The following is a 27,470-nucleotide window of genomic DNA, read 5'->3' as shown; positions in this document are numbered from 1 at the left end:
AGAGCAATTGAAACCTTGCTATAAATTCTCTTTGAATATTCGCTAACGATCGTAACTAATATACTAGATTTCTAATCTCGTTTATAAATTCACTGTTACATTAATATCGTCACGTCTTCGTGTGTTGGTCAGCCAGAAACTATGAAAGTTTAAAGAAACTTTAAAGAAGAAAAACGCTTATTGGCAAGAATACGTGTGCTTGTAGAGCGATACCATTTTTCATTTGTTTCTCCTCTATTTCTCCCCATAAGAATAATCATTTGAAGCTTGTAGTTAATAAATAATTTAGAATTATCTATAAGACACGTAGTAAAGAAATACGGGAAGACGATGGAAGACGAAAAGTATGTGCAAGAATGCAAATGCATCATGCCTCTTTTACTCTTGGCAAGATAGCGCGCACAAGAGCCACACGTGCAGAGATAAAGCTGACCAAGAAAGTAAATGCAGGGACAGCGTAACGCAATGGCTTAAGCCCTTGACGACAGAAAAACGCGCGAGAACGAGTCGTGCAAGGGGCTGCGTGCAGGCGAGACGCGTACTATGTACGCGCCTAGCGACTGGACGCTGCAGGCGAACCCGCAGCAGAAAACACTTCATCGTCAAAACTTTATCATCCGCAGTCGTCTAGATAAATTCATCGCAGCCGTTATCATCAGTTCGTTGCAGTCAGTCGTTATGATCACTTCGTTGCAGTCAGTCGTTAAGCGCAGTTTTTTAGAATTAACAATTACGATACTTAAGACTTATAACCTTGTTATTCATTGTATTTTCCATCACCGATTTTATACTAAATAAATCAATTCGTGAAAGTGAAGACAAAGTGTCGAATACCGAGCATCGCTTCGCCCCATTATTCCTCAATTATCGCTATCAAGAGGGGACCAATTCAAGGGTCAGCAGTAGGGACCCTTGAAAGGAATATAGACACGAGGAATGATATTCGGAGCCTCTCTCAGCATTTCATCGAATAACTAAGTTAAAGAAAATCTTTCCTGGCGCAGTTTAACTGCCCTATTGTGAAAGAAAAAAAGGAAAAATGAGCCTCCCTCTCATGTAAAATTCCAAAAAGATTCACCGAAAAAGAGACGCGTGATTCGCTAGGTATAATTGGGAGGCTGCAGGCACTTTGGTAACTCAAGTCCCAATTGTTAACGTAACATTATATTTATTTATATTTTTAATTCTTTTCTGTTGTTAATCCCTATTTTTCTTCACAAGCAAGTAAAATGACTTCGCCACATTGATCTCCTTTAACGGATGTAAACCTTACCGAAGAAGAGAGTAGAGCATACGAAAGCGCGTTATTACACCGCGAACAAGGCCTTCAAGAAGTTATGAGCAAAATTTCTTCCTTCAGGGAACAGTTAGTCTACATGAAAAGGCAATCGATCAACAGAACGTTACTCTATATAGGAAAAGAATAGAATTGGAAAAACGAAAACAACTACTAATTCGCCGCGAACGCGATCTAGATAAACGGGATGGATTCTTAATTATCGATGACATATACGACGGAAACCACTCCTCTAAGCATACTACAACCAGTCGCGAAGAGAGTCGTTGCTCTTCCAGAAGTGATTCACACCTGCAATTCGATATCGATAACCTCAGGCGAGAACACGACGAATTGAAAAGAAAATTGAGTAATTAATCGGGAAGTACGCAACATGTACAATACAGACCGACGGCTGCATCTAGACTGAACATGCCATAGCTCAAATTGGCATAAGACATAACGGAAAGCATACCTAACTTCGACGGACACAATATACCCGTTCTTCGCTTTACGCAAGCATGTAAACAAGCCACGGGACTCTTCGGAGAGATCCCATCAGCCGAATCTAAGCAGGCTCTAGTAACGGCTATTCGCACTAAATTAGAAGGGCACGCGTACTTGGTGGTAGAAGAAGAAAAAATCACCACGGTAGAAGAACTAAGAGAGATCTTAAAGGCAGCGTTTCAACCCTCAAGGTCTGTGAATAAGAATAAGACCCTAGCCGTTCGAACGATAGCTGTCAATGTTTCGAAATGTGAGTCGTGCGGAAAATGGGGACATCAAACCGCGAAATGCTGGTATACCTCGCAGCCAACTACCTACGCTAAAGTAGCAGCTAGTCCTGTCCCACGCGCAAGAGAATCATCGCCCGACTCGATCGCCAGGCGAAAAGATTAATAACACCTCCCAAGGGGAAAAATATTAAGATAGATTCTAAAAGGAACGCGTCGTGTCTCACTAACCAGAAGGTTAAGGAAAAATGTGATTAGTGTAACCAAACAGGACATTCGGCAGACGAATCCTGGAAAAGGGCATTCGATGATAGTCGCCGAAATTTAGGCGCGTCCGCGTCAGGAAACGCAGAAGGCGACCCGACCCGCAACAATGTGGGCGAGCCAGCGACCAAGTATGTTCGCCCAAAACAGGCCATGATAGCAACCTGCACAGACGAATAAATGTGGACAATTATTGTCCAACGGCCAAAGCTCCTTCGATATTTTTTAAATCAGCTATTTTCCACGAACAAAGCATTTTCATGAAAGATACGAGTTCGAAAGTGAACATTATCCAAGCAAACCCTATCAGAAACGGAATGGCAGTGAATGAGGAAGAAGCTATAAGAATTAGAGGAATAACTAGCAACCACATATCTACATAAGGCTCTATTATAATAGATCACCTCAATGAACTTATAAGCTTCCAAGTAGTGGATCCTGGCTATCCTATCAATTAGGACGGTATATAAAACAGTTAATTTCTTGGAGAAATTGGCGCGAACGTAAATAACTCCAAGGAATCATTGGAGCTACCCGATAGGGAAATTCCGTTCATAGATCGGGAAGTAATTCGCGATCACGCGAGATCATGCACAATATTTCATTGTCGCATCGAGACTAATAAAGTCAAAGAAGGTTACGTACCCAGACTCGAAACTTTCCCGGATATATTTATAGGAGACGCGTTAGTCAAGAATAACCGAGGTCAGGCGTGTCTCAAGGTCATTAATACTACGGAAAGAAATTTCAACATAATAGTTCCCATTTTAAAACTTCAGCGGTGCGAGATCCACGACCTAAGTAAGGCCAAGTCAGTAGGTCGAGGAAGTAAAAAGTTAGGAGAAGAGTGTCCGATCGCATCTATTAAGGCTGTAACTGCCGCTTCCGTAGTTACCAAGACTATAGGTCAAATAGATAGGAAAACACATAAACCTAAGGGTAAGCAGGTACGATCTTTTCGAATACTCGAACACCTAAATAAAGAGGAAAAAGAAAACGTAGAAAGACTACTAGCCATCAGCGTAGATTATTTTCACCTGTCTGGAGAATCATTAGGAAGCACCAAAATAATAAATCACCGAATTATAGCAACGGACGAGATTCCAATATATACTAAACAATATAGATTTCCGCCTATCTACAAAGAAGAAATTGATAAACAAACGAAAGAACTCATGCCAGATGAAATAATCCAGCCATCAATAATCTTGCCGTACAATTGACCCATCTGTGTAGTTCCCAAGAAAGCAGATTCGAAGTAAAACCCAAAGTGGCGAGTAGTGATAGATTATATAGAGTTGAACGAGAAAATGGTAGGAGGTGCGTACATATTACCTAATATTACAGAAATCTTAGATCAGTTAGGATCTGCAAAGTATTTCTCGATTTTCTACCTCAAGCCAGGCTTTAATCAGTTCGAAATGCATCCAGAAGATAGGCAAAAGACAGCATTCTCGACGCCACATGGACATTACGAATTTAATCGTATGCCATTCGGCCTCAAAAATCCCCCGGCAACATTTCATCGTCTTATGGACCTTGTTCTAACAGGTTTCCAAGGCGAAGATATGTTTGTTTATCTGGATAACATGGTCTGTACGCGAAATAGCTTCGGGAACACGAAATTAAATTCAGAAAGTTAATACATCGGTTGAGAACAGCCAATTTAAAATTAGAGTCAGATAAATGTGAATTTCTAAAAAAAAGATACTGTATTTAGGCCACATAGTTGGAGAAGGTAGAGTAAAGTCAGATCCCAAAAAGCTCGAAGCGATCAAAGAGTTCCCACGGTCGCGAAACATTAAGAACATTCGCCAGTTTTTAGGGCTTGCTGGACACTATCGAAAATATATCCCAGATTTTTCCAAATTAGCGAAACCATTTACGGATGTGCTAAAAAAGAAGGTAACCTTCGCGTGGAACCAAGTACAGGATAACGCATTCACCTCTCCCTGGGACGCATTGTGTCGAGAAAGAACCCATTTTGCAATATCCTGACTTTACAAATGAGTTCAATGTAACTCCGGATGTGTCGGGATATGCAATCGGCGTCGTATTGTGTCACTATGCGCGGAACACCATGTAATGAAGGAGCAAAACAATTGGCCAGGATAGGTAAACTCCCTCAATATAAAGATTTAATGCTAGGACGCGCGAAAGTAAACGACTATGGTAAACACAACCCAATATCTCTACCCGTCAAAGAAACAAATAATATATATACAAAGTTATGTAATAATTATGTATATTAATTTATCTATCTTTTCTACTTTTTATTTTGTGGAATTGATCACTTTGGTTAATGAACTCATTAGTAATCACTGTTATAAGTAAGGAATTTATTATAATAAAACGACACATTTGCTATGAATCAACATAACAGTAACTCAATCAACATACACGCATATATATATATATATATATATATATATATAAAATAAAACTTCTTTTTTAGTAAATCAATTAATGTCAGTAAATATACAAAATGAAAGAATTAGAAATTTTGATAAGAATTCTAACCACCTAATATTTTTTTATTATAAAAAAAAAACTAGGAATTTAACTCGTTTTCTGCCAACCTTTTCGATGTCATTATCAAGCCATGTGTATCAAAAACAATAAAGGTTATATAGTTTAGAATTATCTATTATTTTGTTTTTTAGGAACTGAAAATTCATTTATTAGTAGAGTAAATATTGGAATTATAAAATCCATAATATAACAAACAAATAAGTTTATTTCATATTAAAAAAAATATATAAAAAAAACCAAAAAGATAATTTTTTTTATTTTCTCCATTTTAATATTTTTTCAGTCATTTTTCTTTTAAATCCTCGACGATTCGATCAAACTTTTTTCACTAAAAATGCATATATTTTGGTTATTAATTTTAATGCCAAATTTACGTTGTGCAACAATCGTTGAGATATATATTCAATTTTTTTGTCTAGCTTTTTCCTAATAAATATTTTTTTATACTTTCGATTGATCTTTCAGTAGTTTCTGTTTTCTTTCTTTTCACGATGACACAAATAACTAATCAGACAAATGCAAAGTATAAATATGTGTGAACGCAATTAAATAAAACAGCACCAGGTGACTGACTGAATTTATAACAATATCGTATCTATTATCAATGTCAGCCTTGCAAATATCACCATAAAACATATAATATTTATACCAACAATTGTTTTTTAACATTTTATCTGTCAAAAAAATATTATTTGTTTTAAAAATAAGATTCATAATGTACAAAAAAACTATACATGTGACAGGAAATATGTTTAATAAATTGATTCATATATAAATAATAAAGCATTCTAAATAAATTCTTGACTTATTACAGCAATAATTGATTAATTAAATCAATCTAATGACTATATTGAAAACAAAAACAAATTTAATTTAAATAAAAATGTTTAATAGACTAGAAGAACCCGATTACGAAATGTGTGAAAACGAATCATCTTAAATTTATTTCATGTTGTTCTTTTTTTTTCTCTCTCCTTTTCTAACAATCTTTGACGGACCGATAAAAATCATACGATGTCTTATTCATTCCAGAAAAATTTGATAAACTGCTGAGGATTTCCGTTAAAGATCTTTCTAATTAACCGTTATGAAATAAGGAATAAATACAGAACGAGATTTATTTTACAGAAGGATTCTGTTGCATCGGTCCCAATTAACAAGAAATTATCTCGTTGAACGTATCCTAATAAAATATTGGTTCTTTATAGAGATAATATAATACTAAGATATCACCAATCTCATCGTACTTGGTAAAATAAAATTTTAATACTTCATTACGAAATGAATAATTGAATTCCTCTTTCAATCACAGTTTGTTTACCTCGTCAGACATTGATTAATCCAATATTCCTAATCCGATTAGAAGAAATTTAGTACATTGCCTCACAACATGCCTTTTATAAGGTAAAGGTTAATTAAAAGAACATTACAGAGTAGAAAGTCTATGACGATGTATTTTTGTTATATTACTAGAAAAACAATAGTTTACACATACTTTAAATATAACGATCTTCAAGGTGTAGAATAATACATAAACATTATACAAAGTTATATGAAATGAAAAGTAGACGGTTTTTATTTTATACAGATAATAATATGATTCTACTACAGATTGGATGCTATTACTCACAGAATTCGTTATGTGTAAATATATTAATTATGTATTATATATATATTCATGCATGTGTATTCGATGTTTTGATTAATTTCTTCTTTCAAACTTTAATCTTATTGGTTTCGTTGGTTTTAATGTGATGCTCAACTTTACATCTATTTTTGCAATTTCTATTGGCTTGTCTATTGTAACTCTAAATCTTTTTATCAGTGTAGCGATTACTGTTGCCATCTCCAGCATAGCGAAATGTTGACCTAAAAAAATAAAATCAATTGAAAATGCATTTTATTTTGGAATTTTCTAGAATATACTCTCAAATAATCTATAGGAGTATGTAATTACCTATGCAATTTCTTCGACCGTAACTAAATGGAAAGAAACACGTAGAACAATTCTTTTCTGGTAGGAACCTATCAGGATCAAATACTAATGGCCGTGGCCAATATTTTGCGCTTCTATGTAGTTTATAGATGAGAAATACTGCTGAACATCCTTTTGGTATAGTCCAATTTTTAGTAACTTAATATAATTAATAAATAAATATTAGTACTATAAAATACGTTCATATTATTAATAATGAAATATTAAACGTAAAACAATGAAAAGATATATATAGAATCATTTTGAATGCAGAGGTACCTTTTATATCTTGTGTTACTTTCCGGGCAATGACAGGACCTGCAGGAAAGAGACGTAACGTTTCCTTGATCACACGTTCCAAAAGTTTCATACTTTTAATATCATTATATGTCATTGGAACACATTTCGGATCATCCGAGCAGTAAAATCGATTTACTTCCTCATATACTTTGCACTTTGTGATCGAAGGTTTGGAAGACATGATAAGATGTTAATATGAATATAATTTACGTCGGATAAGTAATGACAAATTATTAAGAAATTGTTATATATAAGTACTTGAATTTCCGGGAATGTTGCAAGCATTAAGAGGACAAAGCTAATGGTTGTGGCTGAAGTTTCACTTCCCTGAAAGTAATATACAGTTTTCCTTAATTGTCATTAATAAAAAAAAAAATTATTGCAATTAAAAATAATAAATACGACTTACAGCTATAATTAATGTATTAATTTCATCGCGGGTATCTTTCTCCGTATATACTTCTCCTTCGTTTGATAACTCGAATGAAAAATCGAAAAGTGTCTTCTGTTTTTCTCCTTGAAAGATGAACAAGAATCTATCATTAATAAATCACATCATTGAAAATTAAATTTTATTAAAGGTATATTGCTTATTTTTACCTAACTTTTCCGCCGTCAATTGCCGATTAATTTTACTTTTTAACATAGATTCCATTTTTTCTTTGATTATCTTTAGGAACATAAATAATGATATGCAAAGAAAATATTATATTAAAATTTTTTAATTTTGAAAAGAAGTAATGGAACTTAAAAAATAGTTGCTTTAATGATACCTTGTTTGTTACGTTATCTAGGTAAGCCAAGCAGGCCTGATATTTCTTTCCTCTAGCAGTGTTATAAAAAATTATGTTCGGATGTAACCATAATTTAAAAACCCTTTGTGTTTCTATATCCATCACACTGAGAGTGCACACAAAAAAATGTTATAAGTATATATTATAAAATACATAATATATTATAAAAATAAAAGTATCATTATTATTACCCTCTTATTGATTCAGCTAATTTACAATCCGGATTTGTCAGCGAATTTATTTGCGTATCCAGCGTGGCATCTTCCAATAAAAGATATTGCAAAATTATAGTAAATTCATACAAATGTACATAAATTTTATAAACATTAAAAATTTATAAATTAAAATACCATATATTATATCCAAAGTACAGCGAAAGACATAATCAAAAATGTCTAATTCTTCTTCAACAATAGAGTCTATTTTTTCCATTAATGCGATAGAATGATGAACAAATACATCCATATGTGACTTTATATTTTTCATAAGGAACATTTTATTTAAAACTTTTCGATGTGAATCCCATACTGATGCTAAAATCAAATCAAAAGGAAAGCAATTAATCTTTAATTTACATAATTCACTTATTTTACATAATTTACATATTACTTTAATTTACATATTTTATTTAATTTGTTCATCTATAAGTACATGTTTATAACAAAAGAGTAAAAGAGAAAAGATCTTGTGCATATTCATATAATACATTCATTTGTATGTGTAAGTAAAGGAGCAAAAATTTTTTACTATTCAATTTCATAAGATTAAATGTTACAAAAAAGAATATATTTGATAGTACATACTTATTATAATTATTTTTGTACTGGTAAACAATGTGGAAGATATATACTTTACCTGGAGCAGTAAACAAACCATTGCCTACAATAGGTTTCAATTTTTCATATTCCTCGCTCTTATCAATAATATTTGGACTATTGAGTACAGTCTTCCGAAAAAAAAAAAATACAAAATGAAAGGATTATGATATCATTAAAAATTATTAAAATGACGCTAATAGATCTTACCTTGATATATTCAGGATTCTCTATTACTAAAAATAATTTCGTGCCTATCCATACACGCCACAATAATTGATAATTCTTACCTAGATTTAGTATTTGCTTCCATAGAGCTAGAATAGAGGTTATAAATAATTATTGGATGAAATACTTATATATAAAAAATTGCTGATACAAATTTACCTGTTGTGTCGCCAATAAACAGATGAGCATTTCCTATTATAGGAAATGCTTTTGGTCCAGGAATGCCGTTGATAATATTTAACATATGTAATTTATTTAAAAAGTATTCTGCTATTCCATAGTATAGTCCAAATAAAATTGTTGGAATAATAATTAATATTACAGTGAAATACATGATGAATTAGATCAATAGGAATATATGTAAAAGACTTAATATAATGAAAATAATCTTATATCCCTAATAATAATTGTTGAGGTTTAGGGATAATTTGATATCACCGCGCAACGACTCCTACTACACTTCTATCCTTACAGATACTGAGGATGGAATAGAAAAGCGAGGAATATTTAAAGATACCATAAATCATACTTTGCTCACGTGATTACCGTTTACATCTGGCATTTCTCTTTTGATTGGACAAGAACAGTCTAGAAAGATCGGAGATGACACCAAAATTTGTTTCTGCCCCCACTTTATATTAATACAAGAAATGCGATGACTGAAAATTGTTATAAACCGGTTGTAAATTAATTCTTCACTGGAATGACGAATATGTTATAAATCCAATGTTTATTCGTTTTAAGTTTTCATATATACTTCTCTTTTAATTGTGTGAATGTAGACAAAAGTTTAATTGATATTAAAAATTGAAAAGGTATTATAAATCTAGAAGAATGCATTTTTAAATTTTTACTAAACTGTAAGAAAATTAATTTATAAGAATTTATAAATATGTATTTCAATGTCTTTATCCGTTGATCATATATTATATAGTATCTTATGAAATAATCAGATCCTTTGGAATTTTTTTACAATTCTTATTTTATACTGTAAAGATATCACGTAAAATGAAACACTTCCTCTTCTTTTATGTATCGTAAATTACCGCCATCATATTTGTCATGATGTATTCAATATAGATATATTCTTCTATTTATGATATTTTTCTTTTTATTATTTCTATAATAATAGTAGTAGTAACTGAAATAATATAAAGTGAACTCACACAGAAGAAACCATAACGAAATAACGCTGGGAGAAAAATCTCGCAGATAATCTGGAAAAAACCTTGAGTTTTGATCCTTATTAAAAATAATATATAATATATACGTTCACTAATATATGATATATATGTTCATTAAATCTGAAAAAGTAATCGACAAATGTATATACTTAATATTCATATCTAATCCAACAAAATTATACTGTTGCTATAACACATATATATGCTATCACGGATCACCGCGAAATTCTTGTCAGTTATTAGTGGAAGAAATGTACAGAATTGTAAGAGATTGAATAGTAACACCTTACTAAATTATCAAATAAGGAGAAGGGGAAAGTAAATTAGTTCATTAGTTTCGTTAGAATTGAACGTATGATTTCTTGTGTTACTAATCTAAATCCTAGCAAATGTGCTACACATTGCTTACATAATCTCTATATTTTTAATCTATAAATATAATGAACAAACATCACAGTAATAAATTTTTTCTTCGAAAAATGTAGAAAACGGCATTTACGCCGTCGATGAAGATAGAAGTAATTCTTGAACAATTGAGAAAAGTTGTCATTTTAAGGACGAAGATTTAATCCAATGTATTGAATTTTCGAAAAGTTATCTTCGAAAAAAATCGTGTAAAGTATGTTATTTTTATTCGATGATTATTTATGCGTAAACGAAAAGTTCTTTCCAAAATTCGGAAAAGATATGCAGTAAACTTGTTTTGAAATCGAGAACGTGATCGTCAAAATTGGTCAAGAATTATGTCTGTTCTTATAATGGCATAAATCATTAAGAAATTTGAGACAAATATCATAGACTCATTGGTTGCAATGACATTACACTAGGCGCTAGGCTCGGAATTCTTTGTAAAGAGGATCATCAAATCGATTACAAGTAACCTTTTGAATTGTATTATTGTACTAGAGTTTTCTCATAAAAGAATATTTTAGTCAAGAGTTTCGAAGAATATATTTTCGTACATTTTCTAAAAATTTAATTCGCAAGATAGTGCTAATAACTCTGCTAGAACATCAGATATCTCAGTATTGGTCGGTGATTAAACAATTATTCGAATATTCCGATATAAATTTTGTAGTTGCTCACGTAGTCGGAAACTTAATACTTTGATATTGATAAAACCGAGCAATAACAAGAACACCATTTTAATGATAAACCTGAAATTGAATAGACAGGAATAACTTTTTTAATTAAAAATTTTCCTTAGAGATTCTCAGCTTGAGGATATTGAACGGCATTCGTCTGAATCTTTGTGAAATTTGTCCAAAAAGAACACAATATTTCTTAGTGCAGATATTCGAATTTTAAAGGAATATGACATTATTATTATTTATTATTATTATTATTTAATAATGTTTATTAAATAATTAATAATTATTTTTCTATTTAATTTTTAAGTATAATTCTGTTCTATAACTTTTTGAAATGTAATTTCAATAATCTATAAAAATGTGTAATTACCTGTGTAATTTATTTCTCCTTGACTGAATGTTAAGAAATTCCATCAATTACCTTCGACGATTTGAAATCCGTCTGGATCGAATGTTAACATTTCGGTTCAATATTTTTCGTTTCGCTCAACCTTGTAGATAAAAATACGGTCGAACTGCATTTTCGTATGATTTCCTCTGTAGATTTTTCTTAGAGAGTGTGCGTGAAAGAGAGAGAAAGAGAGTGCATAAAATAACAAGTATAAGAATAACAAGTAACCATTTCTTTTTATTTAGTTCTACCAAGGCTTAAAATGTAATAGATACAACACATTACCGCTGATCATGAGAAAGCTATATGATATGAATTATGATTTAATAAATGCTTATAAATATCCCCCCTTTCTGTCTCCTTTTCCTTCTTCACAACGTACAACCTTTTATTCTTTCTCTTTCTCTCTATCATTCACTCTATCTCCCTCTACCACTTCATCATCCTCACTATCTTCTTCTTTTTTCCTCTTGCTCCCACTCTATTCCATTTTTCAACTGAGTATTAGATTTATACGATGTTGCGTACTTTCAGAAATACTTCAGTATATACTTTCAGAAAGTACTTACAGAAATACTTCATTAATTCATTAAGTTTCTTCTTTACGATTTCTCTTATTGGTTGCTAAAAGGTAAAATATATAAACAAGATGTAATTTGTTTTAACATACGGATTCTATTGTATCGGTCATAACGAACATGAAATAATCATTTGGACCGTATAATTTTTAAAAAATGGTCTTGATAGAGGCATTATAATATAAATTTACCGCCAATCGTGGTAGTGTCGAATGTAGTAGTGTATAGTTAAAGTATCAGTACGAACTGAATGCTCGTATTGCTGTTTCCAGGAATGATCATTTACATCGTTACACTTCGCTGACTCCAATATTTCAAATCTCATTAAAAGAAAATTAATACATTGCCCGACGACATGTTATAGGTAGAGAAAGGGTTAATTGGTATCAAATATCGAGCATGTACAAAAAATATCTATAAGAATGCATTACTGAAGTTTTACTAATTTCCAAAAAAACTAATTTATAAGAATTTAGAAATTAACAGTAAGAATGATCATCAAAGTCTTTATCCATTGATTACTTATTATATAAAATTGCATGAGATCCTTGTGTATAGTTTTTTTATAGTTCCTAGATTGAACGATTAATAATTTACATCTGCTATAGACCTGTCGTCAAGTACGGAATTTATTATGTATAAAAACATAATATATTAATAATATATTTATTACATTTATATATATTATAAAATTTAATTCTTTTTTCAAATTTTATTCTTACAGGTCTGGCCGGCTTTACATAACATTCATTTTTATGAGAATTTCTTCAACTATTATTAACCGATTTATTTTAATGATATAACTTATTAACAATGGAAATTATTAGCTTCATTTCTAGCATTGCAATTTATTGACTTTAGAGTATAAAATCCATGGTACATGCGACTTCTACAATTTATGGCATATAATTTGTATAATATATAAATGTAAATGTAAACTATGATAGCGATCAGAATGAGTATTAGTCCACGTGCAACTTCCAAGCGCCCTTGGACTAGACGAAGTTCGTTGCCCCGTACTCTAAACAATTGTACACGTGTGTGATGACATGTGTGAAAGAGAGAAGAGCATGATTACATAACATATAAAACACTAGGCATGAGTATAGGAGAGCACATCGAATGTTTTACTTCAGCAATATCGAACATCGAGTGTCGAGCGAATAAACAGATGAAAGTCTGTGTGGTCGATGACGATATAGATAAGTTGAAAGCTTTTCACGGCTGAACTGTATGACATTGAACGTGTAATTAAAAAATAATGTTTTAAAGGTACGTGTTGGCACTTCTACCATATACAAATATCTTCATTTCTTGTACTATAGGTAGATAACGTTTTGACGTGTCAAGATATTGATAGTGAAAGCTTTGCTTATAGATGTGATGATATCACTGGTATTATTCATACATTATTTGGACTTGCTGCATTATCGTTAATGCATACTGATTATGCATTGAATAAAGTAAATTCGATTTATTGTTTACCACAATATGTTGTAGATCGTTTAGAACAGGAACTAACACGAGTAGACAGAAGATTCCATACGTATATACATTACACAATTTAAAAATAAATTTAAATTATGGAATATTTAATTATATTATATTTATAAATCATAATGGAACATGGAATATATAATTTTATGTACGATAGGTATCTTAATATCGAATGATGACAAAGCAAAAATCTACAAGGTTTTTGATATAAAGAAATCTACGTTACAGAAAGTTACCATAAAGATACTTCGGTATAGGTTGGTGGATAAATAGGAATCTACTTTGCTGACTATTGATGAAGTAAGTATATTATTAACAAATAATTAATAGCAAAGGGCTCTGTTTACCAACATAGTTCAAAAGAAGATTTCTTTGTTGTTGACTGATACATTATCATCAATCGATAGTGATTAAATGTTTCATCATTACTCTATTATAAAAAAATAAAAGAAAAAAAAAGATATCTACTTTATCGAAAATCGGTAAACAGGAATTTTCGTTAGATATTCCTAATAAAACGTGTAATTGTAATATAGATTGTCGATGAACAGCAGGCATTTAAATAGAGACATTTTTACGGCCGTTAGAAATGGCCAGTGATGACGGTCGATTTGTACAGAGGATATTTTCGTCTCACCTTAAGAAGTCGATATGATTGTTCTAATGACAGTTCCATATAATTAATAGAGGTAAAAGAATCTATAAAAGTATATGATTTGTTTTTTAAATTCTTTATTCAAATTTTTCCACTTATTAATGTTATATTTTATAACAATGCGTTCTGAATAATAAAAGAAGCTATCGAATAAAGCAATCGGAAATAGAAATCAATTATGCGACGAACGAGAAAAGGTGACAAAGAGAAAAAAAGAATGAGTGATAGGTGGTGGATCTGAAAGAGGGGGACAGAGAGAGAGAGAAAGAGATGAAATAAGAGAAAGAAGGAGTAACATATATATGTGATTATTACATATGAATTATCATACATATTTACGTAATGATCAATAATTGAAGCAAGTCATCTCGAATTATTTTTCTCATATCAATTATTTATATCGATTCGACGTATTACACATGGTAACTCAACAGAATTATGCAATAATGAATATTTTTCTGTTTATTGTTCCAATAATATTGTTAACTTACATGTCCTTCTCCTTTCTCTCAAAATCGCACAAAAAAATTTTATTAGAAATCGTAAACATTTAGGACGACTAACTTATCTCACTTTAATAACTTATGGATGCTTTATATATGGCACATTATATATTGTATTTACGTTGATACAAATCATTAACATAAAATACTTTTAATAACAGAACAAATTCATATATAACACACAAAGATAAGAAGAAAAACAAAATGAGAAAAATGGAAAGATATCAGTCACCATACGTAACCTACATATATATCCAAATGAAAAGAATCCATCAGGATTATTATGAAATTTAATGACTTTTTCAGAAAACGTCATATCTAGTTTAGATTGTCTTCGAGGAGAATAGGTCCTTATCATAAATGCATTTTTCCTTAGGCTTACTTCCTAAGGAGATGGCAACCGCCTCAAAAATTTTAAACGGCAAAAGGGGCCGGGAGGCATATCATTTGAAACGCCTTTTTATTCTTTTTACAACGGTATCATTTTTCCATTTTAAATCGATAGTTATTGAAGAAATGCGATTTTAATTTTCTGGTTGATAACAACTTTTATTTTATTAAATGTTAAAAAGGTTCAAACGTAATTAATAAAACTAGTTCTTATTTAGTTTCTAATGACTGGACGAATCATACATGTTAAATAATTGATTCAGCTGACTCTTTAATTCATTCCTCCTTCAGACATTCGAGAATACAACCCGGTAATCATCTATTCGTTTTGTTCTTTTAACTCGACTACCCGTAAATTTTGTCGAAATAAACAATCGGCATATCCTTCGAATATGTCCAAGCCACACTGAGACCTATCGAAAAGAAAAACGTTTTTAAGAAATAATACCGATCTCTTAAAAAAAAAAAAAAATAGAAAAAAAAATATCGAGTTCACTAATGAAAATTTTATCACCGTTTAATTTTATAGACATTAGATTCAGTGATCGAGCTTTTGATCATAGTATAATAAGTAATTAGTTAATCAAACACCTGAAATTAGTATTGCAATAAATTTAATTACTTATCCTTTCAACTTATCGCCAAAAAAAAAATCTCAAATAAGCCAATGCTTTGGTTTACGCTTCTTACTATCATTATTATAAATATTAATCTCTAGAATCTTCGTTGATGCTTTAGCATGTGGATTTTTTGTTCTTTTCCATAAAAAGCTTGGAAACTGGAAATATAGAAACTTTAACTGACGGATCCTTAAGATGATTATTTTGTTTTTCAGGCATCTTCATATTTGTACTGTTCGACGACACATTTACTTACCAAAGCGTCTACCGCTAAATTGGTCCATTGAATAGATAAATGTACGTATAAGGATAGATTGCTATAGCAAGATTGATACAAGAACGTGGTCCGCATCTTATTCTTCTTTCATCAACGATCGTTCTACCACCATGAAACAAACCAATTTCCATATTCAATTAACAGAAAATATGTTCCGCATGATTGACGAAACAAAACTCCATGACAATGAACAAACATGAGCTTTCTTACCATTAGTTTCCACAAAATTTTCTTCCTTCAAAACAATTCTTCTTAAGCATTATTTGTAATAAACTGCTTTTCTCCACCTCTACGATTGTTATTAAACTAGCAGATTCGATAGATAAATTTATTCTCTTTCATCTATTTGCTGCACCTATGTTCTTCAATATCCCTTCAGATGATCTCTTGAATAGTTCTCTTGTTTTTCTCAATCTTTACGTGCATAATGAATCTTTCGGACGAGAAATTATCGACTAACTGACGAATACATATTATCGAATGATATTCTTGAATCCTAAGATATCTTTCTTTCCTATTTTTATAGAAATAACAACCATTCTTATCCAATAAAAATCCAGTAATCATGGAGGATGGAACGATGTTGAAGCATGATCTTATCGTGGCAACATTCTCGTTGAGGGTCTAGTAATAACCTGCGAAAACATAAGTCAGAATCGAGATGAAAACACGAACTCTTGGTACGTACCAATTGAAAGCCAGTCCAATCTATTGCACAATGGAATATTCCTTTGTTGCGTTCATTTCCTCAGTATAGTAATAATTCAGTGCATAATGATACATTTCTGGATCGACGTCTTTCATTCTTAAATGAAATAACTTCAATGGTTGGCCAATTCTGAAACGTTGCATATTACGTACAGTCATACATTGACATAATTTAAAAATAAAGAAAAGATACACTTTTGATGCAAATATTTCACTTAATAATAATAATACAGTCAGTATCATTTTATATTTTCTTATTAAGAATAAATGAAAAAACTTGCGGTTAACAAAAGCAATAAAAGAATTATTTATTTGACGGAATATTTATTAAATTCTATTTCGCTTACTGATGAACTATATACCAATAATAGAATATTACCAATTAACAGGATACTTCTTTCAAAACATTTTGTTAATTCTCTGCAGGATTATTATTCTTACTAAAAATCTTTTGACCTTTCCACATTTTAATATACCAAGTAAAAACGTGTTACTAAATGTCTGTTTGAAATGTGTTTTGGAAATAATAATAGCTAATAAAAATAATTATTAAGAGTAAGTAGTACTATTACTACAATTAATTAATTAGAATGAATAATATAATGAAAAGGTTCCGTAATTTTAGTAATAGCTTCTTCAACTTGTTATGTTTTACTTTAAAAATAATTTGATCCGCTTTATTTCTTGATGTGTTAAAAGCTTTCGATTAAAATCATATTTAGAGGTTAATTTTAGTTTCTACAAACGAATATCATTTATTAAACCTTCAACATGGTAATTTTGGTTTCAAGGTTGAAAACCTACTGAAAGATTCATTAAATGAACGACATAAATAATGGATAATATGATATAGAAGAAGCAATTAGTACCACTGCTGAAGACTGTAAGAACACATCACTCCATAAAAATGAAAAGAAATACTAACCTTAAAAATCTATCTCATCCTTCACAGCGTGCCTGACTGCGGCGACAACTATGGACAAAATATCAACTACAAGTGAAAGTGGTGATGGCTGTCCCCCACCATGCGTCTGTCCGGTTATTGTTTAAGCTTGCATTGGTCATAACATATCAATGAGTTTCGGTTGGGATAGAATAGGTAATGTTAGTAGGCCGTGACCTCACATTTTTCAATCTTTTAAATGTAGATCTTTTTTAGATGGTCGCTTTTAGGTGGTTTTGTAGTGATTCGAATTAGATATGACGTTGGTACGCATTTGTTCCGCAATTGCATAAAGAATAATAAATATAATTGTTAAATATAATAATTAGTATATAAATATAGGTTAAAAAATAAGATTTTATAGAATATTTTGCCAAAAATAAGTAGTGAAAACTTATATATTATATTATTTTAATGTAAATTAAAACATGGATTCATTTCCACTCTACCTACGAGCGTATTTTTCACGTGATTTTCTTTTCATGACTATTCCACTCTATACTATTTCAACTATTACTTCTATTGTTCTATTGTACAACTATTACTATTACTACTAGTAGTAGTAATAGTCTACTACTGATTATAAATATACTAGTAGTAATAGTAGTCTATTACTGATTATAAATCAATAATAATAAAAACGTATTTAAATATTACATACATTATGCTTATTTTATATTATAATAGTAAAAGCACTGGTGATACTTAGCTATTTGAAAATCTCGAATTAAACGTCCTAAGCATGTTGTGTTTCTAAAATATACGCGGAATTACGAATCGAAAGATAACAAATTTTACGAGAATAAACAATTTTGGACAGAGGACACATGTAATAAATGTGAGTATATTCTTTTACTTTTCCTTCTTATTATTATTCTTCCTATTATTATATTGTTATATTATGTATTATTATAGTAATAGTAGTAGTAATAGTAATTACTCCTACAGAGAAATCCATAAAAAGTAAAATAAAATCCATAAAAGCGCTGAAAGAAAATCCCCGTAGATAATGTGGAAACGAACTTATATTTTGATCTTTAATCTACCACTAATTATTATTATTATTGGAAAATCAATCGAAAAATATATATATATTTTATATGCATTAGTCATCAAATATAATATTAATGCTATTGCATCCTATGCAAGATAAATCATAATGCTATTCACATCAACTATCAGTAGATGAAATAAATATAAAATATTGGATAGTAACGTTCTATTTAAGTATCAAATAAAAAAATCAACGAATAAATTAGTCGATTATTTTCTTTTACATCGATACAACAAAAAAAGAAAAAGAAACAACGGAATCATTCAGCCTCAGAGAATCTACGATTTCAGAATTATTAATCTAGATGTTTGTCAATGTATCACATATTGCTTATAAAAACTACGATTTAGTTTATAAAATATAAAAGGAACTACAAAATTTTCTAAAATTTAACAATATCTTAAAAATTCAGATCCATTGACATGAACGATTGAACATGCATTTCCTTATTTTCGCCGTAAAGTCATTTATCGAAAGTTCATGAAAATGTCCATTGTTTCTCCATAAGAACATCGTGAAACGCATTTCTTAACGTTCAGAAAATTTTAGTATCATCAGTTTATGCAAACAAACAAGCGAGCTATCATTTACTAAACCGAAACAAATCATTTCAGTGTAGATATGAAAATCAGTCGTGAAGGTATGAACTTCTCTTTTGGTGCAGATTTCACAGGGAGGACAATATACAAAACTTTTTCTTTTCAAAAAATGTCGAAATAGCAATTGAACAATGAAAACAAGCATATTTCTTAATTAAAGCCCCATTTTGGAAATGAAGGTTTAATCTAGGACCCCACTGTTTGAAATTTTTGAAAAAGCTTCATATTTCTGCATAAACTATTCTAGAAAGAACATCATTTTTAACACAATTTTTTTCAAAGAAAATAAAGCTTTTGCAAAAATTCGAAAAAGTGAGTTCTATACATAAACATTCTTCTTTAAAATGAGGTCTTCTATATCTAAATTGGTCAAGAAATACGTTTGTTTTCATTGTTTGCGTAAACCATTGTAAAACTAGGGATGATGAATATCCTTACAAAAACGAAATAATTAATTATTTAAATAAGAAGTTTATACAGTATTTAGATCTAATCATTGCTAAATCATTAATAATCGGTTAACAGTTAATTATTAAGTAATTAATTAATATGAGTCAACAATATTTATGATTGTTATTTGAATAATATTAACATATTTGAATTAGGCGATTTTAGAGTAAGATCACTACCTGAACATCGCGTTCAATTTTCAAACGTATGCACATAACCGAAGATTGAAGGACCCAATAGATTTGTATTCTTCTTATCGTTTGTATTTTGTATTAATGAAAACATACATAAATAATAATTATTTCAAATCAGTTTGTATTAATTACTATTTCAGATTATCAGATTAAAAAAGTTTAATACAGAAGATGTATAAGCTAGTATTCAATTATGTATTAATCCTTTATTATTAGTAATTAAAATTTCATAATTTGTCTCTGTTTAGTTTCTATTAATAATTTAATAATTAATTGTAACTAAACATTAAAATTAGCCATTGGTAATAATTAATCTGATTTTTTGAAGGAATTATTGTTAGAAATTTCGGCTTTAGTTCCGTAGGTATTGATGGCCTATCATGGCGAAATTTGAGGGATGACATATAATGAGATAATAGATATGACATATAAAAATCTTATCTTATGAAAATCATACGTTTGGAAAATACATTTCTTATATATGTAATATATATATATATATGTACTTACCCGCAATTAGATGTAATATTTAGTACTTTAACATAAATAACATAACTGTGAGATTGAGGGAGGTATATATTTGAAATCCTATATCAAGGTAAGTATGCGGCTCAAGCCGCCATTCTTCCTTCTTTTTCTCGAAATATATGTACTGGAAAATGTGTATATATTAGAAAATAATAGAAAGTCTACTCCAAATGAGAAAAAAATTTAAACTTCGGGCAAGAATAATTGCATGCAACTTGAATTTACTGTTCGATACTATAACGTAAAATCATAACACAAAATCCGGACTCTACTTCACTCCTAGCCCAACTCGACCGATTCCTATACTGTCTAAATAGTATTATTTATATCATTTTATCTTACCAAATAGTAACAGATCATATTGATCTGTTATATGTGAACCTCGCCTACAATAACAAAAATAGCATTAAAGTATTATATATGTATGTCATGGGCTAAATGATTAAACAGATTTACTAATTTATAATGTTCGACCATTGTGAAAAATGACCAGAATGACTGTGTATTATGATAAATATATCTTAATTTATTGATCCGATCAGACATTATGAAGACAGCTACATTTAATCTTGGGCAATATATGTTTTGGCATTGTAATAAATTTCAGTATGAAGGTTACATCTTTCTAGACAGTTTTCTATCATTATTTTATTACAATGCTTATAATAATGACTTTGTTCATATCATATCACACACTTATGAATTAGCCCTCACAGTCTAAGTCATTGTAACTAATACACGTACTGATTTGGCTACTCCTTTTCATATTTATAAATAAAAAGAGAGAATTATGAATATTTGGCTTGTCTTGTACATATTTACACGTTTCTTCTGTAAGATACAATACGCGAACAAATTCCTAAACAAATGGAAAAGAAGTTTTATGGGTTTATTATATATACTAATATATTCTATATACTTAGATATGATTCGCTCATTAGTGAATTTCTAAAATTGAATAGTACTCCCCACCCCCGAGTTTTAATTAAAGGTAAAAAAAAGCATAGAGAAGAAAATCTATATGAATGCAATTTTAAGTTTTCACTATTTTATAAGAAATTCGAAATTAGTGTAAAAGTGATCTTGAAATTATCAGATTCTGGTGGACGGTTTTTATACAATACTTATTTAATACAATTATTAATTTATTTCTGCTACCGATTAACACGCACAGAATTCGTTATGCATGTATATATTTTAATTAATTTCCTCTTTCAAATTTTAGTTTTATTGATTCCGCTGATTTTAACTTTCAAATTTACTCCAACTTCTTCAATTCCTATTGGCTAATCTATTTTAATTATAGTTGTTCTTACCAGTGTAACAATTATTATTATCATCTCTAGCGTAGCAAATTTTTTATCTAAAGAAAAGAATAAAATCATTTATAAATGCATTTTATTCTATAAATTTATGGTATGCTATTACAATAATATATGAGTATATAATTACCTATGCAATGTCTTCTTCCGTAGCTGAATAGTAAGAATTTTGATAAAGTACTCATACTTGGTAGAAACTTATCCGCATTGAATAGTAACGACTGGGTCGAATATTTTTCGTCTCGATAGAATTTATAGGACTCCCTTTCGGTATAGTCCAATTTTTTGTAACTTGCTTTAATTAATAAATAAATATTATTATTAAATAATATTAATTTTATACGTAGAGATATCTTCTATATCTTTTTTTACTTTCCGAGCGATGACTAGACCTGGAGAAAAAAGAGAACGTTTCCTTGATCACTCTTTCCAACAATTTTATACTTTTAATATCATCATATGTTATTGGAACATATTTCAGATCGTTCGAACTGTAGATTTGGTTCAGTTCCTCGTATCCTTTCTGATCGAAATTGTAAAAAGGATGATAAGAAGTTAATATGAAAATTATTTCCGTTATATAAATGTTAACGCATACGTACGTCTCTCCATTGTTCGCGGCACTTTGTCTTAAGAGTTATATATCATCATTGGAAATATTTACACTTTGTTTTACAGGTTGGTTATATGTCACCATTGGAAATATTTAATTGGGAACCTATTGGGTATTAACTAACAAAATGCATAGATAAAAACGCGTGGCCACCTTTGTCTAGGCCTAGGCATTCTTAATAAAGTATCTGGGATTTGATAATATGTCAATCCGGCCAATAAGTAAATAATGAAAGTAGACACCTAGGCGCAATAAGCCAAGGGCTATCTGGCTTTTGTCTAGGTAATATCCATCGTCATATTCTAATCACACGATCATTAGAACAAAGGAAGCACATACGGAATGTTTAAACATTCCAACAAATTATCCCCGACTAATTCCCGTCGTGCGGGCTCCCCTAGCAACATCGAACATGGGTGGATAGTCTCTGGTGTTAGGAACAAGGAGCATCGAAATGCCAATACCCCTATGGGTTTTGGATACACAGCCAGCGGAGATCGACCGAACTCCTTTCGAGGTGTTCGGGGCACGATCACCATGTAAGTTAGATTAACGTCCACGTGCGTTCTTCTATTAAATGCTGACGGGCTACAGCCGGGACGTCGCTAGGCCGAGCGACGGGGCATACCTCCACGCGGTTCCTCGTAGGCATGTACCTTAGGGTACATGGTGAAGTTGTCCTCCCGATTCGTCCTCCGGTCCTGGGATTTTTCCAGGTTTTGCATCGAAAGCGTGGTTTCTCACCCAAAGGTACCGAAAGGCTCCCCCACCCCCAATGGTACGAACCATTTGCACATCAAGGGTGGCTAGGAGGACGATATTTTGTTGCGTATGCCTGAAATAAACGAGGAAACATTGGTCAGGCACCTTAGGGTGTCCATCTTCACATTATACATTATCCCCGACCAATGGGCATTTATTCTTTCCCTTTCCATATTCAAACTTCGGCCTTTACCAATTTCTGCTTGGATAGTTCTAAAGAGGCCAAAAAATCAGTCAAGTTACATCTTTCAGATTCAAAACATCTAAGCTCTCAAGCCTCCTTCAGAAGCAACTAGTACAACTAACTACACATCATACACAAGACACACAAACAATTGTAACTCATTTAATCAAATACACGGTGAGATTTACTTAGCACGCACCATTTAATATCGCGCAATTACTTCTCCATTTCTCACGGGATCCTTTAAAAGAACACTCGTTCTACTATTAATTTGCGGGAACGCGGCGAATGATATTTTGCTGACGGCCTACAACGGTATCCTAACCTAGTGCCGCCGCCCTTATTCATTAAGAAAGTGTAATATGTATGTACGTTCTTGAATATCCAAATTTTATTGCATCTAAATAATAAATGCGACTTACATCTGTAGCTATCGTATAGATGTCTTCCCGAATATTTTGCTCTGAATATTTTTCTCCTTCGTGCGTTGATTCGAATAAAAAATTTAGAAATGTCCTCAGCTTTTGTTTTTGGAAAATAAATAAGGATCCTTGATTAGTACAAAAAAAGATGAGAACTAAAATTGTATTGTATGTATTATAGTTTTTTTTTCCTCTGTCTCATTAAATCTTCTGATAGAATTACTCATTAAATTAAGAGTATTTAATAAACACGAATGACCAATGAAAGAAATCTAGATAATGACCGGTGGATTAGGCATCTGCCAAATGTATAATGTAAAATATATTTTTAGTGTAATGTTCAGTTTGTAGGAATGCTTGATTCGGCAAATAAAAATATTTAATCTACTACTATGTGCGGTAGTGTAAGTGTGAAAGAGAAATAGAATGAAGGAGATATGAAATAAGAGGAGGAGAAAACAATGACAAAATAATAATTAAACATGTAATCACCGACAATTGTCACAGATCATACCGAATAGTTTCTTTTTTCATGGATTTTGGTTATTGCACCCGCAGCTTCCACACGTGAAAATTTAACCATTATCTAATAATGAATGCTTAACGTTCTATCTCTTTCTTTCTTGCAATGATCGAAATACTGAGACAGCACATATGGAGTTATTTTAGAAAACATAAAAATCATGTTGACTAATTTATCTGATTTTAATAATGATATACAATACGTTATACATTGTAATGATTTATGTAGAATGCACCATAAAACGATAATCATTTCCTATAATTCTTTGAACTGGACAGGTCGGTAAACCCTGAATGAAATAGTCACGTACTAAACTTCTGATAGATTGCTTATAGCAGCTATCTACGACAGTCAATTGATGTTATAACTGAATATCCTTTTATAAAACGGTTATTAATTAATTCTTCATTGGAATATTAATAATTCATATGTCATAAATCATACGAATATGTTACGAAAATCATCTTTTCTGTTAGCTTGTTACTTTTTTTCTTCTTTATTTTTTAACTTTATTTCTACTTTAATTTCTAATTTTGGCGTAATAAACAGTAATTACATTATTTATTATGCAAAAAGCAATTATTTCCTATGTTCATTCATGAAAAATATTTCTTATATACATAGATATACAATAAACGCTGATTTTGGAAATAACAATATATAGGAAATGTTGTCTATATGTAAAATTCTAACTATATGTAGAATTAGAAAAATATTCTTTGTGCAAGTCGACCGTCACCATTGACCACGGTAGGAGAAGTGCAATGCACCTTTAAAAAATTATTTTTTAATTACACGTCCAATGCCGTACTATTTAACAGCTCTCAATTTATTTATATCGCCATGAACCAAACAAACTTTCATCTGTTCATTCGTTCGTCACTCGATGTACGATATTCCTGAATTAAAACAACCGATGTGCTCTGTCGCATTCATACCTGGTGTTTTATATAGGTAATAATGTGAATTAATATTTATTCTGATCGCTATCATAGCTTACATTTCTTCCGTATATCTATTTTTATATCTCATAAAAATTATATACCATAAATTATAGTAGCCGCTTTTAACATGGATTGTATATTCTAATCCACTCTTTTGGTGGAAATCAAAGCAAGCCTTAAAGTATCAGTACGAGTTGATACTTAAAGTTTATACTACTACATTTGATGCTATTGCCGGTAAATTTATATTACAATATCTCCATAAAGATCTTTTTTTAAAAAATATACGGTTCATATTTATTGTGAATGATACAACAGAATGCTATAAAAAAGATTTCGTCTTGTTTATACACCTTACTTTTTAACCGCCATTAGAGAAATCATGAAAAAGAAACCTGATGAAACAATAAAGTTTTCCTGTAAAAGTATGTGCAACATCTTTAAGAAGTCTAACTGCCTTAATCGAAGAATGGTAAAGAACGGGAGAAAGAGGGAGAAAGAGAAAGATTGTGTGGATCATGAAGTGATAGAGGGAGATGGAGAGAGTGATAGAGAGAAAGAAAGGGTAACATAGTAAGAGTAACAAGAAGAAAAGGAATGTACGTATGATCAGTTTTTATGACAATTATGTATCAAGGGATCCTGGCTATGAGCGTAGTGCATATTGCTCGTGAAAAGTTATCTTGGGATAATATAATCATGAATTTTTGCATTCTTTCTCTCTCTCTCTCTCTCTCCCTCTCTCAAGTTAGAACAGTTACGTTGAATGTATAAATTTTTCTATTAAACCACGAATAGACAAAGTGATCACTGTATCTCCTTTTAATGGACCTATCCACATTTTATATACTGCTATAATTATGATGTTCACCAATATTCATGTCGACAAAATACTTTTAGTATGGAAAAATATAATTAGAAATAGACCAATTAACAAAACGAATCGAAAGAAACAAACAAATCTCATAAGGTAATGACATGATCGGGTAATGATTGAATTCAGGTATTTCAGATTGCCAAACACTCTTCGGGCGGAAGTCGAAGCAAACCTTAATAATGACTTATATAATCAACCTTCTGCTTCAACAATTGATTGTCACAAATAGCTGCTATAATTAATCTATCAGAAGCATAGTACGCGACTCTTTCATGTAGGTTGGCTGACCGTTCGACTTTAAAGAATTATATTTTCAGATGTAATGAACTTTTTCTTATTAAAGGTGTTTTACGGAAATGATTATCGTTTTTTACATAAATCATTACAATATATAACGTACGCATATTATCATTAAAATCAGATAAATTAATCAACAAGTTTTTTATGTTTTCTGAAAAAACTAGTGCGATCTCTTCAATCTTGCGAGTATGTTGATCATTGCATGAAAGAAAGAGAAAGAATGCCAAGCATTCTGTATTAAATAATATAAATATTGGTTAAATTACCTCTTTTGACATCTACGACGCAATAACGAATATCTAAGAAAAAAGAAACTATTCGATATGATCTCCGTCAATCCATTGGCATGAGACGTATGGGAACGCAGAAAGAACGAGTAAAGCCTGAAAAAAAGAGAGAGAGAGAGGGAGAGAGAGAGAGAGAGAGAGAGAGAGAGAAATGGTGAATAAGATGAAATATGCAAAATTCGATTAAATTTATGATTCGGATATCATCACTAACTACAGTGCGAGAAGGGTAACGTAATTCGCTTTGGTAATTGATAATTTATAACGTAACAAATGTTTTTCTTGATATAAACCAATCACTCTATGTTTAATTTGACGTAATACATGATCGTTTAATTGTTTCTCTAGCGATGATAAACAGTCTTCATTAACAAGTTAATGATTCCATTTATATTTTACGTAGTGCAATCTTCCAATGGTCGAGTTCATGGCGATATTTTGACTGTTTCACTTGCATTAAGTATTTCTTGTAGTAACTCGAATAGTAGAGTAATGAGAATCTTATTAAATATCTGATCAAAGTATACACAAACTATTACATAAATTTAGAAAATATTGTATTGATAATTTTTTTATTATCAACAAAATGTGTAAAGTCTTAATAGAAATTTCTTTAATATAATTTGTATACATTATAAATTAATTGAAATATTAAT

General features: G+C 30.8%; 2 protein-coding genes and 2 long non-coding RNA genes across 14 annotated transcripts in view; 2 read left to right on the top strand and 2 right to left on the bottom strand.

The window, feature by feature from the left end:
• LOC118450865 (glutamate receptor 2-like) overlaps positions 1 to 27,470 on the top strand; it is a 64,021-nt gene that overhangs the window by 26,838 nt on the left and 9,713 nt on the right. The gene's annotated exons all lie outside the window — the stretch shown is intronic.
• Positions 6,355 to 9,495, bottom strand: LOC118450874 (cytochrome P450 4C1-like). 2 transcript variants are annotated; one of them, XM_085663414.1, is made up of 13 exons: positions 9,465 to 9,495; positions 9,078 to 9,185; positions 8,901 to 9,007; positions 8,731 to 8,821; positions 8,226 to 8,408; positions 8,067 to 8,136; positions 7,855 to 7,981; positions 7,682 to 7,751; positions 7,491 to 7,597; positions 7,340 to 7,408; positions 7,061 to 7,235; positions 6,764 to 6,940; positions 6,355 to 6,675 (listed from the first exon to the last, which is right to left on the bottom strand). In XM_085663414.1, the coding sequence occupies exons 1-13, from the start codon at positions 9,478 to 9,480 to the stop codon at positions 6,509 to 6,511; spliced, it is 1,467 nt and encodes a 488-aa protein (XP_085519540.1). In that variant the 5' UTR covers positions 9,481 to 9,495; the 3' UTR covers positions 6,355 to 6,508. The 2 variants fall into 2 exon arrangements, with proteins under 2 accessions (XP_085519540.1, XP_035742764.2); XM_035886871.2 differs by lacking the exon at positions 9,465 to 9,495 and having other exon boundaries at positions 9,078 to 9,370.
• Positions 14,197 to 17,906, top strand: LOC118450884 (uncharacterized). Of its 3 annotated transcripts, none has more exons than XR_014983446.1 (4): positions 14,197 to 14,348; positions 16,631 to 16,784; positions 17,604 to 17,695; positions 17,765 to 17,906. It is a non-coding gene; the product is annotated as an uncharacterized LOC118450884 (long non-coding RNA). The 3 variants fall into 3 exon arrangements; XR_014983445.1 differs by lacking the exon at positions 17,604 to 17,695 and adding an exon at positions 16,043 to 16,124 and having other exon boundaries at positions 17,765 to 17,905; XR_014983444.1 differs by lacking the exon at positions 17,604 to 17,695 and having other exon boundaries at positions 17,765 to 17,905.
• LOC118450880 (uncharacterized) lies at positions 14,455 to 17,857 on the bottom strand. Of its 8 annotated transcripts, none has more exons than XR_014983437.1 (6): positions 17,682 to 17,733; positions 16,793 to 16,942; positions 16,315 to 16,739; positions 16,084 to 16,206; positions 15,898 to 15,985; positions 14,455 to 15,620 (listed from the first exon to the last, which is right to left on the bottom strand). It is a non-coding gene; the product is annotated as an uncharacterized LOC118450880 (long non-coding RNA). The 8 variants fall into 8 exon arrangements; XR_014983440.1 differs by having other exon boundaries at positions 17,617 to 17,706; XR_014983439.1 differs by having other exon boundaries at positions 17,577 to 17,700.

The sequence above is a fragment of the Vespa mandarinia genome, chromosome 21 (genome assembly GCF_050613455.1).
Source record: "Vespa mandarinia isolate Hongniang chromosome 21, ASM5061345v1, whole genome shotgun sequence".
Taxonomy (NCBI): domain Eukaryota; kingdom Metazoa; phylum Arthropoda; class Insecta; order Hymenoptera; family Vespidae; genus Vespa; species Vespa mandarinia.
The sequence above is the reverse complement of the archived record's forward strand: the minus strand, read 5'-3'. Positions and strand labels throughout refer to the sequence as shown.

What these genes read in the sequence shown, in the direction of transcription:
- LOC118450874 (XM_035886871.2), bottom strand. Translation starts at nt 9,252, where the DNA reads ATGTATTTCACTGTAATATTAATTATTATTCCAACAATTTTATTTGGA. An exon ending in TTAATACATTAATTATAGCT is followed by an intron (nt 7,409 to 7,490) that starts GTAAGTCGTATT and finishes TATTACTTTCAG; the next exon opens with GGAAGTGAAACTTCAGCCAC. An exon ending in CAACATTCCCGGAAATTCAA is followed by an intron (nt 7,236 to 7,339) that starts GTACTTATATAT and finishes TCGATCACAAAG; the next exon opens with TGCAAAGTATATGAGGAAGT.